At 30.6% G+C, this 14,668-nt stretch overlaps 2 protein-coding genes and 1 long non-coding RNA gene across 4 annotated transcripts; 1 reads left to right on the top strand and 2 right to left on the bottom strand.

Moving 5' to 3' along the window:
* Positions 1-742: 742 nt before the first annotated feature.
* LOC120140891 lies at positions 743-2,010 on the bottom strand. The gene is made up of 3 exons (XR_005517744.1): positions 1,999-2,010; positions 1,597-1,840; positions 743-752 (listed from the first exon to the last, which is right to left on the bottom strand). It is a non-coding gene; the product is annotated as an uncharacterized LOC120140891 (long non-coding RNA).
* Positions 1,575-2,992, top strand: LOC120140890 (lamin-like protein). Its single transcript, XM_039155892.1, has 2 exons — positions 1,575-1,805; positions 2,609-2,992. The coding sequence occupies exons 1-2, from the start codon at positions 1,625-1,627 to the stop codon at positions 2,953-2,955; spliced, it is 528 nt and encodes a 175-aa protein (XP_039011823.1). The 5' UTR covers positions 1,575-1,624; the 3' UTR covers positions 2,956-2,992.
* Positions 2,993-3,200: 208 nt separating this feature from the next.
* Positions 3,201-6,928, bottom strand: LOC120140889. Of its 2 annotated transcripts, none has more exons than XM_039155890.1 (9): positions 6,891-6,928; positions 6,216-6,299; positions 5,527-5,850; positions 5,279-5,414; positions 5,028-5,190; positions 4,809-4,937; positions 3,932-4,126; positions 3,671-3,793; positions 3,201-3,474 (listed from the first exon to the last, which is right to left on the bottom strand). In XM_039155890.1, the coding sequence occupies exons 1-9, from the start codon at positions 6,904-6,906 to the stop codon at positions 3,361-3,363; spliced, it is 1,284 nt and encodes a 427-aa protein (XP_039011821.1). In that variant the 5' UTR covers positions 6,907-6,928; the 3' UTR covers positions 3,201-3,360. The 2 variants fall into 2 exon arrangements, with proteins under 2 accessions (XP_039011821.1, XP_039011822.1); XM_039155891.1 differs by lacking the exon at positions 6,891-6,928 and adding an exon at positions 6,862-6,882 and having other exon boundaries at positions 3,202-3,474.
* Between the last annotated feature and the right edge of the window lie 7,740 nt (positions 6,929-14,668).

Raw genomic sequence — 14,668 nt, 5'->3', positions numbered from 1 at the left:
TTATAACTGTATACAATACATATATTTTTTTTCAATTTTTTTTCATATTTGATATACATATATCATATACATTCGAAGAATTTGACTCAAACTTAAAAATAATCCACTAATTATTAAAAGTTTTAAATTTTTTGTTACTCACCGCTAATAGTCCCTAACCTATAACTATTGTCCCCTAAATGAAATAATTTATACAAATTATGTACCCCACTCTGGATTTGATAATGACCTGGATAGTTATCAAGAAAAATATTCAATTTAATTTCAGAAAATGAAAAATACATAATTATATGGGAATAATTTTGATTCTTTTTACAATTATAATACTTGTGATAAATTTGTCAGAATAAAATAATTTTTAATTACTTCATCTCCTAACTAGTAGTAAAATTTAAGAATCGAATTATTCTTTTTCTGAATAAATTAATTTTATCCATTAAAAAAAACAGTAGTAATCAAAAGGTGTCAAAGTCAAACTGTCAGCTCTGATAAAGTTTATTAAAAATTCTAATAGAATCATTTGAACCTTTAAGATTCTCTAAATAGGGTAAAAAGTAAAGGAAAAATTACACTATATGCTATGAACTATGTGAAAATTTATCATTTTGGTAAAAAAAAATTATATAAGATGATCCTCTGTAATGTTTGAATAGAAATAAATTATGATAAGGTTTAGGATGATTTTGTAATAATTTGGTAAGTTTAAAGGCTATTTGGTAATAGTTTGATAAATTTTAATGATCATCATGCAACTATTTAAGAAATTTAATTATTATTTTGTAATATGTGAAAGATTGTTAACTAAAATAAGTTTTTTTTATAGTTCATTGACCTCTAATGTATTTTACCCAAAGTATACTGAAGATTCCTGGGACTGAAGGTAGACTGCAAAAAGTGAAAAGGTCAAAACAGCAAAAATAGTTAAAAAATACATAAATTATAATAATAAAATACAAAATTCTAAACTCTAAATAAAATACATGATGTTAAATTAAACATTTCTATATAAATTAAAATTTACGTAATTTATATATTAAATAAACTTTTAAATAATAAAACTTGAATCAAAATAAACATGAACTAAAAATCGATACATAATACACAGTGACGTGGTATTCAAACATATAAACTCAAATTTTATCAATACGGACAAGATGAAATAATTAATAAATTAACGAAAAATAAAAAAGACAGAACAGCATGAAATGCTGAAGTTTTGTCTGTAACACAAATGACTAAGCAAAAAACAAAACCAATGAAGTTTGAAGCAAAAGAAAAAACTGTGAATTAATTTGTGAAACATAAAATAAGAGATTTTTTTATAGTAAAGTTAACCATTTGAATATTAATTTTGTAAATAAATAATTAAATTATAATATTTAATCTCAACTAATGGAAAAATAAATATATAAAAAAAATAAAAGTTTTGTTTAACCCATGTTACGCTATCCAGATAAAAAAAATCTGGACCAGTTATGGATCTAGAAACTGCCCCAAACCCAGAGAAAAAAAGTTTTTTCTTTTAATGGTAACCATTAGCTGGCTATCTATTTGCTTATATACTCATAATCAAAAGCAATTCCAAAGCCAATTCACAGCAAACCAAAAGAAAACAAACTCAGCAATGGAGAGAAGCAAAGTGATGACGATGGCAATGGCAGCTCTGGGATTAGCTTTAGTGTTAATGGTTCCAGAGGCCGATGCTACAAGGTTTATTGTGGGAGGGGGAGGCGTTGGTTGGACCACTAATGTCAATTACACTGTCTGGGCTAAAGGAAAGCATTTCTACAATGGCGACTGGCTCTGTAATTTCTTATCTCTCCATCTTTCTTTAGATCTACTTTACACTATTCTTTTCTTTCTTTTTCTGGTTATAGCCATTTTTGCTTGTTTTGTGGTTGATAAATTGATAGATCTGGACATGGGTTGTTTTCAAATGAATTGATAGTCTCAAATCTTGCATTTTTGTGTTTGTTTCCCTGGAAAGCTACAGTTTACCTGCTAGTTTTTGAATATTCTCGCTTTTTTTATCACTTTGTTGACGTTGAATTTTAGAAAAGAGAATGATTTAATACAGGTTTAAAAGAATGGAGTTTCTAATTGTGCTTTTTGTGTGTTTATTGTCTTCAAATTGATGTTAAAGTCCATACTTTATCTGGCCCAGAAAATGCAGAAATATGACGGAAAGTGGGGGGAAAAGTTTTTAAAGTTTTCCTTTGTTCCGGAAATTTTACTTTGGTTGCTTCTGTAGTTGAGACTCATAGTTCATGTTTATGTAAAATGAAATCATTTTGTTCTTCAAAACCCTCTGACAAGCCTCTCTAAGCACTGGATCCATGTTATTCCGAATCTTCATTTTTCTTGAAGTATTCATGTCCGAGTTCGAGTAACTAGTAACTAATTTCATGTCGAACACATATTCGAATATGGGAATGGTCCTCCAAAATGTATGACACACGCCCCTGAGCCCTAGAGCTGAGACCATTAAGTTGCTGCAGAACCTGTTTTTGTGTCACAGTTGATTGAAGTTATAGTTTTTAAAAAACGTGGCTGATAGTTAACCATGCATCTGATTGTGTTTGTGTTTGTTTGTTTGTTTATTTCCCAGTTTTCGTATACGATCGGAACCAGATGAACGTGCTAGAGGTAAACAAGACGGACTACGAGTCATGCAATTCCGATCATCCACTTCACAACTGGACCACCGGAGCCGGAAGGGATGTGGTTCCGCTTAACGTGACTCGCCATTACTATTTCATTAGCGGCAAAGGGTTCTGCTACGGAGGCATGAAGCTAGCAGTCCGAGTCGAGAACCCGCCTCCACCTCCTAAAGGTGCTCCGTTGGATGAAAAAAGTGGCTCCTCACTGAGTACCGTTGTCTACAGAGGCCAGCTTGTTTTACCAGCTGCTCTTGCCATTGCTGCAGTGTGGGATGCATTTGTTCGAATCTGGTAGTTTCGGAATCGAGATCCAACTCAAGACAATTCCTTCATCAATTGTGAAACCGAATCAAAATCGATTCATATTCCATTTCTTCTTAAATTATTGGTGTGGTTTTTTCATTTCCTTTTTGTTCCAAAATAGTTGACATGAAATTAGCTTTAGGATGCTTATTACAATAGAAAATTGAATAAAAATATCAAAATCATGCCCATAAGCACGAGTTGATACGGATCGGTATGAAAATTGAAACGATATAATGTAATACCGTTTTGGTGGTGTAACGAGAAATCAAGCAATCCATTAAATATATTTCCAGTAAAGCTGGTATTACAATGTGTGAGGTTCAACAAAATGAAATTGATCCCTCCATACGAGTTTCTAAATTCGGTATCCTGCTCTTCGACCACGACGACCTCATTAAGCATCCAGAGCCGTCCGAAGTGTCGGTATGTGGCCATGATCGGAAAAGTCGATCTTGTTGAGTCTCAAACAGCACAATACTTGCTCCGGAAGTTCCTCTTGTTTTTGCGCCTGTCAATAGAAGGCAAAGATCATTAATCCAACGTTAAACATCGATCATTTTGAGGTAAGTGCTGCACAGAAGTCGATTACAACGAATTTGCTTGACCGGAATGACATTAAGTCAATTAGATCACTTCGATCTAAGTCGGTTATGCAGGTTTGTAAAGCCTAAACTAGATCGATCTAACAAAGATCCCGTATTTACCTGGACGGTTAAACCCAGATCAAGAATTCCGTTTTTCAATCGATCTCGAAACGACTCAAGCCCCTTTCTCGATATGTAACTGAAGCGATGGATGTCCAGATCGATCTCAAAGTAATTAGAACCCTGCGTGAGAGCTATAGAATCAACATCCTCGTAACCGATCCTGAGAATGACTTAGTAGTGCTGTCCGAGTATGTAAACTATCGGCTCAACTAAACACTAATAAACCCAATGAACAAAGTAGAAACTTATGTGCTATACCTTATAAAAATTATGCTGAGGACGTGAGAGAACCGGCTTTTCATTATAAGCATTTACGAGTTTCTTCTCGGTAGAACTCAAATTGAGATCATCGGGATTAACCAAACCGGCCATGATCTTTAGCCTTTCTCTGAAGGGAACGATCGAGTCTATTGCGAACCCTTTAACCTTTTCCATCTCATCATTGACCAATTTCTGGAGCAAAAGCAGAAATTATCAACAGACGTTGCAAAATGTGAGAGAGAAAAGAAGAAGTGGCTAATATTGGATGAATGAACTGGAAACAACTTAGCATAGACCGAAAAAATAAGTTTATCCCTTTCTTTTAATTCAATTTTCACATTATCTGCCAAACTAGAACTACTAAATACTCTAAAAACACAGGGCATGCATGTGATGCCAAGACAGTGAAGCTAAAACATACATCTAAATCTATGTTACTTGAATTTTGAGATCTGAGATATAGGTACATCTCCACCACGATTCGTTATATGTTTTTTTAAACATTTTTCATGTGATATCTTCATCCTCAAGTCAGACATCGGCATCAACACAAATACTTCAAATATCTATGAAGAGTCGAAGCAATATCGGAAAAAACTACCACCCAAGTGAGTACAAGATTTTAGTTCAATATGCTAAGTGTATTCTCTAGCAGCAAAGAGGAATAGCTAAGAATCATTTAACCTGAGAAACCGGATTAGGTACCCTTCTATTACCGAAACTATGGATATTACTGATGCTTATCCTCATTTTATACCTTAGACCACACTATGCCCTGGGAGCTATAGAAATATAGCTGGCTGAGGGCATAACATGAATATTATACAAATTAAATAAATATACGCTTTCCAAATGTGGAATGCTATAATGTTACCTTGATGCTCTCCTGATATTGTGGAGAGATGAGTCCATCAAAATTCTCGTGAACTTTGAAATAAAGAACAAGACTCATTCCTTCACCATCACCATCACCGAGGAACATTGCAGCAGGATAAGTTGGCAACTGCAAGAGAAGACATGAGATGATACAAATCGCTAAAAAGAAATCGCCGGGAAGCATTTTTATTAATGATTAAACTGCAGGGCAATATACCTGAATATTAACAATTAGAAGAGGGGGGACTTTCCCGTTTGCTTTTACATTAGGAAGCTCGATATGTTGGGCAATATGATTTATCTTTCTTGGGCAGATAAACAAGTCAACACCTATAGGAGTATACGGCGAGAAATGCGGCGCTGGACACTTCCGTTTATCTCTGTACAGAAAATAAATCATCAATAGTGAACTTCAATAGAAAACTACTGACACATAAGATAAGTCAAGGGTGAGAATCACTAGCATACTTGAAATAGGTTTCGCCTCGAAGTTTAAAAGTTGAGGGTGGAATCTCGGACCAATATCCTCGACTAGCCTTCTCATCCTTACTCCATGGAATTATATATCCTGCTCTGGGACGACATAAAAACCGTTTTGATGTACCTGTTATAGATGAAGTTGATATTATACATAAAATTTATACTTTAGGAGTAATCTTTGAACTCAATAAAATACTAATAGAACTTTGGAAATAAACTTAACCCAAATTACTTACAGTCTTCAAGTTTGTCATCTGCATCACACAACCTCCTTTTAAAAGAAAGCCTTAAAACAGCTGATTTCTTTCTTTGGGATTGTGGAGTCGTACCAGATGTTAAAATCTTCTCATTGAAACTCACAGAAGGGATCATTCTCGATAATCCCGATCTTAAGTTTTTCTCTTCGGAATTACGCCTATCCTCTTTTGGACCTTTAAAGCTTCCATAACGATGATCTAACGGTTTCTTCTTCCTATTACAAATTTCATCAGCCTTTCCGTCATACTGAAGCAGCTGACCACTTGACATATTCCCAATGGCATTACCCAATGGAAAACCATCTGGAAAAGAAAGTCCGGACAAATTACATATATAAGACGGTCACAGATGATTAATCTTCTCATTGTCCATTCAAAATTACATGCATAGAATTGTGCACACAACTAAACATTTCACAAGGTAGAGTACTAAGCAAAGCAAACTCTATGATGTAATACACCGAGAAAATAAGCAATAAGTTTGTGATATATTTAGCCACCATTGTCTAAAATTCTTCAGATATGGAAAAACTAAGACGAGATAATTACTAGTTTTATACGATGATTGATAGTTCAGCTCCAAATTGTTCCATTGCTATATCATCATGCTTTATTTTCTATTACAGAACTTTAAATTATCAGCAAATAAAGGTTGAAATGTAGGTTACCTCCTTGAATGCTGATGAAATCATCATCTGAATCAGATTCAAGAATACTAACTGAATCGAACCAAGCATCCTCTTGGGAAGCTCCTGCAGCAAGAAAAAACTTAGTCAACTTGGATTTTCATAAAATCTAGTTCTAAAGGACTAAAAGGAAAAAAACAACAATGATATTCTTGTTAAGACAGTTCATTGCATAGAACGAAAAGTTCAAAAAAGTACAAGAGTACCATTTTACTCCGACTAGTCATTTTTCTTAAAGTTTACATGTATGATACTGTGTTTTGAAAATATTCCAACTTGGGTACGGAGTATGATCCTCCAAATGCAGAAAAGCATTAAAACAAATACATTTTCATGTCAAACTCATACCCTAATCCAACTCCCATCCTTGAGTTCAATTACCAAAATGCTTATGTTATACTATCATTTATACTCATTTCCTATCAAACAAAATAAGCAGTGCCTTCAATTGTGGGAGAAAAAAATGTGCTTTACACCCTTTCTTCATAAATTTTCGGAAATCTTCTATATTTAGCAAAATGTATCCACAAAAACTATTAATATCAACCAAAATAAATTATCTACCATTTGTATCAATTTGACTCAGATGCCACTGCAACTGAGTGAGATGGAATGAAGAGTTCGAAACCTCAGATTTTCTACAAGTAGTGGTTATACCATTTTCAAAATCCATATGTACATATCCACTAACAGTATATCCGTTACTCGGACATCACTATTCCTTTTCTTGGTTCCATCCGTCATGAACTGGTACCCTTCCGACGGCATTTTCGGATCCGACGACGGGATCTCCTCACAGTCTTGATTCTTTTCGCAGGTGCCGATACACAACTCCCCATCAAGACTGTAACTGCAGGACCCTGGTTAAAAGCAAATATTGTCTACAATGGATACACCAAGCCGTTTTTGCTTGGAGCCAAACTTACTGTAGAAAATATCGAAAAACTTGCAGTTAAAGGCAGACATAATCACATGATCAATTCAGGGGAAAAAAACAAGTTTTATCGGTGAATATATGGAATCATCATTATCATAATAAAAAAAAATCCTTAGGTAAGAACTCATGTCCGGAAAATATGAACGCCCACGTTCGAATAACATAGCATATCATGAAACAAATATAGATTTAAACAACTGAGTTAAGAACCAAATATACAGTCCTCAACTAATCATGGATTTTTTTAGCTTAAACATGACATACTCATTAAATCAGAACAAAAAATCTAAAAATGAAAAACAAAATCAACCTTGAAAAAAATCCCAAAAAAATTTAATTTGAGGAGACTTAAGATGATCAATGTATAAAGAAACCCATTGTTTAACATGAAGCAGAACCTCTTTGAAGTTTAACTAGAAACATAAAATGGAAAAACTGAAAAGAAAAGATAGTTTATACTCCACATCCAATGAGGTTAAGGAGACAAAAATGAAGAGGATGAAGGCCAACAGAAACAATGAAACCTGTCCCGCATCAGAAAGTAACATGAAAGTAGTAGGAAAGGAACTTTTAACTAATTTAATTACATCAAAATAATTAAAAACACTATTAAATTGGAAAATACTTGTTTTTCTATGATGAAAAGAAGCAAAACAATGCTCAAACTATAAAGAAAATCATGTCAACAAGATTTAATAACATATTTTATTTATTAGAAAATGGTAAGAAAAAAATCGAGACTTTGAATCCAAAACTGAAATTTAGCTAATACAAAATACACGCAGAATCAACAAATCATATATACAAAAGTAAATATCTTTAAAAAAAAAAAGGGGAGAAGCATTAATAAAATGAATATTAAAACAATGCTGCTAACTAAAAGAGACGAGGAAAAAAAACATTGAATCTGAAGTAGAAATTACATGGCAAAACTCAAGTTTTATGAACAGTAAACTTGAATGCGCTGAGGGAAACAAACAAAAGCAAATATCTATACAAAAATGGAAAAAATCCAACGTTTGATGAATAGAATCACAATATAATAAAATTAAGAGAAATGGATCAAATTCAAATAAAAGTTACCCTGATCGTTTTCTTTTCTCTCCAGAAAAGGGATCTATCTGGTGAGAAAAGCAGACTAGGAACAATCCAGTTCGGGTCGGACCCGGGTAGAAGATTAAACAAAAAATCTGCAAGTTCTGTTTTTTTTTTTCTTCTTTCAAAGAATGGGAAAATAAATAAATAAAGAGATGAAAGAATGTAAAGTAGTAAGAAAGGAATTAGTAGAGAAGAGACCTCTTATGGCTAATTAAAAAGAGGGTTAAATGAATGGAGGGAAGAAATGGAGATGGAGTTTTGTTCCATGCCGCCTTCAATTTATCTTTTGTTTTAAAGCTCCTTTCTTTTACTCTTCCTTGTTTAGATTAGGGAAAACTATATTAATGGTCATTGAATTTTTATATAATTTACACTTTAATCACTAAATTTTTAAAAATTACATTATGATAACTAAGATTTAAACTTTATTTTATTTTGATCGCTTTGTTAACCATAGTTGATGTGATATGTTTAAAATTTAGAGACTTAATATAAGTTTTAGGGATAGTAAATGGGAGGAGCGAGTGTAGATACCTTTTTTTATATCCCTATACTCATCTAATATTTTCGTATCCATTATTTACCCATCATCCACGATAAGTAAATTTTTTAAATCCACATCCGCCCACATGAATACATTCTCAAATCCACCCGCACCCCCACTATCCAACTGGATACCCGTCACCTATCTCATATCCCATGTACCTGCTTATATCCGTATAGCATCAATCTCATAGATTATATAAACAAAAAAAATATAAAACAAACACATCCATTAAGAAACTGATTCTAAAGATTGAGAATTTGAGATAGGAAAAACAACGGACTTCAATTATAAAAATGTTTACACCATAACATTTAGTTAGATTACAAGTCATGTCCTATAAATTTTTAAGATTTACAGAATAGTCTATGAAATTATACCTAAATTCATATGGTCCAAAATTTATATGATAGATAGTAGTGGGCGGACATATGTGGGGCTGTAAGGTTTAAACCCATCACCTACTCACTACCCACGACAAGTATGACTTTTTACATCCACACCCATCCACTACCCATTAAACTTGTATCCATCCCCACTCCAGTTGGGAAGGTGCGGAGCGAAATCCACGAAATTATACCATTTGTCATCCTAGTAAGTTTTAAAGGTATTCGGATCAAATTGTGAGGTCTCTTAAACCTTAGTGACTATTAGTATAACTTATCCTTCATATCGTGACAGCGTTGTCTGATCGACATTTCTAACCTTTTTATTATTATTTTTATGGTAAAATTATATTAGATGGACACGGTTTTCTTTTTTCTTCGGATTCTTATATGACTCAAAATTATAGTAATTTAGTCAAGGAAACTACAAATGTACTAGTAGAATTGTTCCAATTTTGGGATAATTCGACTTTTACTCCTTTGTCTTTTGTGTGCTGTAAATTCTTAATATAATATTTGAAAGTCATGAATTTTGTAAGTTTTAAGCTCTGAATTAACATATTTTATTTAAATTATAAATTTAATTTAATCAATTAAAATTTTGAAAATTCTAAAAAAATGTACGTAATATAATCTTCGATCCATCCTTAATTACAAGATTGAAACTTGAACAATTACATGAAATTTAATACATTGTATATTACGAGGGTTTCTGAATTTTTGAGGCAATTTTGTTTCTAAAGCATTACTTGCTCGTTTGATGTGATGAGTCATTGATTTCATTTTGGAATTTTGTTCCATTTTGAAGGGGGGAAAAGTGTTCAATGCAAATATTAAACTCTGACAAATTTAGAAAGAAAGAAAATATCCAAAAAATGGATTCAGCCTTTGCATGCCACCTAGCACGTTTTATTGCGATTTTATTTTTATTTTTTCAGTTATCTGGGTAAATGTAGTGATTGGTCCCTTAACTTGATTTTATAATTCAAATGTATACTTGCTATTATTTGTGTCCAATCTAGTATCTAAATTTAAGTACCAATTTGAAAGAAAAACATAAATATCAGTTTAGACCAGAAAATTAAACTAAAATACTAATAGTATACTAATTTGTCTATTTATTTTAAACCAAAACATTCCAATATAGTTATTTTCCTGTTCAAATATTGACTTTTAGGGTATTTTTTTATAAGTTACCTAATAATTCGATTTTGGAGGCATATTTAGGTATCTACAATCTGTAGATTTTACTGTATTGAAATACTCTAAATACACGTTTTAATTTTTTTAGAAAATTAGAATGTTGCTTTTAATTAGTCAAATAATTTTCAAAAAAATTATTCATTTTTTAAATTAATAAATTTCATTAGATTACGTGTAATTATATCTTATCAAAAATATCTAAAGAATCATAAATTTTTATGATAAGGAGATCATGTAATTACTTAATAACAATTTTAAGTTATTATAATTATTTACTGTATTTAAACATATCTTTAAATTTCAATAAAAAAATATAACTCTTTAAGATGGAGAGAATGTTGTTGTTTTTAAAGATTATTAGTTCGATTAATTGTGTCCAATAGAAAATGTACATTATTAACGACTAAAAAGATTCTGAATAGATATTACTATAACCATCTAAATTAATTAAAAATATTAATAAAAAATAAAATATTTTGTGTAGAAGAAAACAAATCCACAAACATTTCTAATTTAACAAGAAATCCCATAATTAAGTCCAGCTAAGAACAGCTACAACACTATTTTCCCTCGGCCTCTCCTACCATTATTTTGTGGCCCCCTTCCCCCACCAAACTTTTAAATTGAATTCAGCATCATGTCTTAATGTGCGATTTGATGTGTGGTGAATGGTCACTATCTCATAGTAAAAAAGGAATGCACTTTTTATCATATCACCTTGGACCCAACCCTTGCATCAATCATATGCAATAATGTTACTGTATTTACTGTTAAAATTAATTAAAAAATATTATTGTTTAAATGAAATTATATTTGAGATATTACAATATTGTTTATATGTATTAGACATGTACTATAATAGGAGGGAAGGTTTGTGAAAGGACAACTCATGAATATGTATTTGATTTGTCTGTGAAACAATTTAATTGGTATGTCTTTGTGGACCGTGGACAGTGAAATTATTGTGTTCATGCTACCATATTCGTACTTTCTCTAATGGCTAAAATACTAAAAGGACTCCTGATGTTTCTCTAAGCTTCCATATCAGTCTCTTAATCGTATCCAATTAAGTCCTCAAATCTTCTATTTTAAAACTTTAATTTCGCATCAAAGTTATCGAGGGAGTAAGAAAGGAGCAGGCCCAGGCCGGGCAAGTGAAACAAACTTAAATATATTAACATAAATTAATTACCGAAACATGTGATAACCTCTCAACCGAATTATATAAATATTAAAAATGATACCAAAAAAAATCTCAAATTAAATAGTTAACTTAATTAAAGTGTTTATTGAAGCAATCTTTAACTTTGATTTGTCCTCTATCTTTTGTTTTCGCGTGTCTAGCTAATTTAACACTTGATAATTGGGTACGACGGTAGATTAGGTGGACTATGAATAACATCAGAAGTCAAATACTCAATTCACATAAAATAAAGTTGTCTAATGATTTAATACAATATGTATATATATATATATTCAAATTTATTTTTATTTATAAATTAAAAAATACAAAAATAGGGGTAAAATATACATTTAGTATCTCAATCATCATTTTTATTATGTTTTGATCACTTAATTATTTAAAAAAATCATATCTAACATTTATTTTTGAGTGTTAAGAATTAGAAGTTATGTTGAGAAAGTAACAACATTAAAATAAAAGTACTTAAATTTTATATATAAATAAATAAAGGGAGAATGACAAGGTATACGGATTGGGTGTTTCATACAGGTAAAGTGTAGAACATGAAAGCACGTGCATTTACGATATGAAAATTCCAGGAAGAAGCGATACGAGAAACAAAGTCTATCCAAACTGCAAAATTGAGAATGGAAGTTAAAAAAAATTTAAGTATAATTAATTGTTAGCAATTAATAATGTCTATTTTAATAGTGAATCAAGATTGTGGAAGAAAGAATCAGATAATGGAAGTTCAGTGAGTGCATGAGGGCACACGTGCACCCACGATTAGGGTAGTGCAAAATAATAATAATTGCACAAAAACGATAAGCATCGGTTCAACTGTGTTTAACATATCCAGGTCTTAGGCACCGGAAATAAATGTGAAAATGCAACCATATCTGCTCTTACCACATTATAACTTCATAAATTCATCACTTCATTTAAATAGTTTTTTAAGCTAATTCTAAGCGCCACTCATCCCTTGGGTTATAGTTTTCTCCCGTTTGTGTGAGCCTGTTCATTCCTTCTTCTTTTCATCGCTTCTCTCTTTTCCTTTTTTGGAAAAAGCAGTTCTATTTTACTACACAAATTCAATGTCTTAAAATTTCTTAAATAAAAAGCCCATCTTTGTCAAAGGAGGACACAACTTGAAAGTAACAAACTTGTGGTTTTGCTTGGTTTCATTTTAAGGAACGCTAATGGAATATATTTATTTTGTATTTTGATGCATTCTATTTATATTATAATAATTTCATTTGTCTATATGCTCATATATGTTCCTATATATATTTTGTTCGAGTTTCTTCGTTAGGCTATTTAATCTTTTCGTTATATGATATTTGTGTGATTTTAACTGACTAGTTTCTTCTATCAATGATTGTGAACTTTTATTATAATTATGAATATTTAGTCTTTTTAATAAAAGTAACGGCTTTAATAAGAAAATTGATCTAAAAAAATTAAATTTATCTAAAGTAATTTAAATTTAAATCAAATTAAATTCGAACCTAATCTTTTATGTCATGTGGTTCAAGCTATTTCAGAAAAACTCGAGCTTCTTTTAAAATATAAAATGATTCAGATTGAGCTCTATGATTAATACAATTCCTAAGAGGGAAAAGCATTGAACTGGTAATAGAGATAAGAACAAGAGTGTGTTCGTTCCTGTAGAATTTCTTTTTTGATAACTTTGGACTGGGTAACATCAACAAAATGTGGGCCAACCAAATTTCCATTTTTTGAAAACTTATTGACTAATAATGGTTTTTTTAAAAATATACATAAATTTGATTCGTTGATTCTTATCTTATAATATAAATATACATTTACACAAAAGGATTAAATAGTTTTTAAAATTTTGAATGTAAACATGATACATCTATTATGGATATCATGTTAATCCATATTTTATTAGAAATAATCAGTAAATTACATACAAATTTTGTTTTAATGTATAATATGATATGTTAATTTTAAATTCTTATAGTTATATATATATGTAATTGCAATTACACACAAATTCTTATGTTTATGTATTAATTATTAAAATAACGATTTTTTGTTCAAATAATTAAACATATTGATACGATTCTAACCTAAATGGACAAGACAATGCATTGTCGTCTCTATGATCCCCACAATATCTAAACTTTTTAGTGATAATACAATTCTTACACTACTTTATTAGGATAAAACTTATGGGTTTTTATGCTACTTAATGATATAGTCCACCTTTATTATTAGGGATAGGTTTGAAATTTGACGAATTCCTACTTGATTTTATAAAATTATTTAAAAAATAAATAAATTTGAGTTTAAAATATTTTTAATTATTTAAAATAATATATTTAAATATAATTATCATAATATCTATTTCTTTATATATTTTTAAATTAAATTATTCTTTTATTGACTAAAATGAGAATTATAGATATAGATATATTTGTGTCAAATCTGATTTGAGCAGGGAGGAAACACAATAGAGACCTGTGAGGAACATGCCTCTAATATTTAAAAAATTATAATTTAGACTTATACACTAAACAAAATAAATTATCCCCAAAAATATTTTAGAAATTTAAATTAAACTTTAAAATTTTTGATTGTTCTCAATTAAACCATATACATAATTTTTTAAAATTCTCATTAAATTTCTCAAAATTTTAAAAATTATAGTTAAACATTAAAGTTTTGAAAACAATATAAATTGAATCTTTCAAAATTTTTGAAAAACCTAATTTAAACGTACTTTTAAAAAGTTTTAAGTTACCCCAAACTTAATCACCAAATTTCATCATCGGATGTAGGTTTTTTTTCCTCCAAAAACTAATTTGAATGTGGGCTTCTAGCCAGGATATCAGGCGGAGAGATACATACTCATGTCGGGTTCTAGCGGTAAAAAAACTCAAGCCATGTTTATCTCTATTTATGATGTCTAACAAAGGGCAAATTATCACGAGCGACAACTGTAATATATGATTAAAAATAGTGTTATTAGTTTTGTTATTATTTAAATAATAAATCGATAAAAAAAATTACTGGAAAATTATTATTTCTATCAATTTTATTATTTTTTTTCTATCG

Source organism: Hibiscus syriacus, unplaced genomic scaffold (assembly GCF_006381635.1).
Source record: "Hibiscus syriacus cultivar Baekdansim isolate YM2019G1 unplaced genomic scaffold, ASM638163v2 tig00110788_pilon, whole genome shotgun sequence".
Taxonomy (NCBI): Eukaryota; Viridiplantae; Streptophyta; class Magnoliopsida; order Malvales; family Malvaceae; genus Hibiscus; species Hibiscus syriacus.
The sequence above is the reverse complement of the archived record's forward strand: the minus strand, read 5'-3'. Positions and strand labels throughout refer to the sequence as shown.

Excerpts from the sequence above, each read along its gene's own strand:
- LOC120140890 (XM_039155892.1), top strand. The coding sequence starts at position 1,625 with ATGGAGAGAAGCAAAGTGATGACGATGGCAATGGCAGCTCTGGGATTA. Across the intron at positions 1,806-2,608 it reads CTACAATGGCGACTGGCTCT|TTTTCGTATACGATCGGAAC; the intron begins GTAATTTCTTAT and ends TTTATTTCCCAG.
- LOC120140889 (XM_039155890.1), bottom strand. Across the intron at positions 5,415-5,526 it reads AGATGACAAACTTGAAGACT|GTACATCAAAACGGTTTTTA; the intron begins GTAAGTAATTTG and ends CATCTATAACAG. Across the intron at positions 5,191-5,278 it reads CGAGGCGAAACCTATTTCAA|AGATAAACGGAAGTGTCCAG; the intron begins GTATGCTAGTGA and ends TTTTCTGTACAG.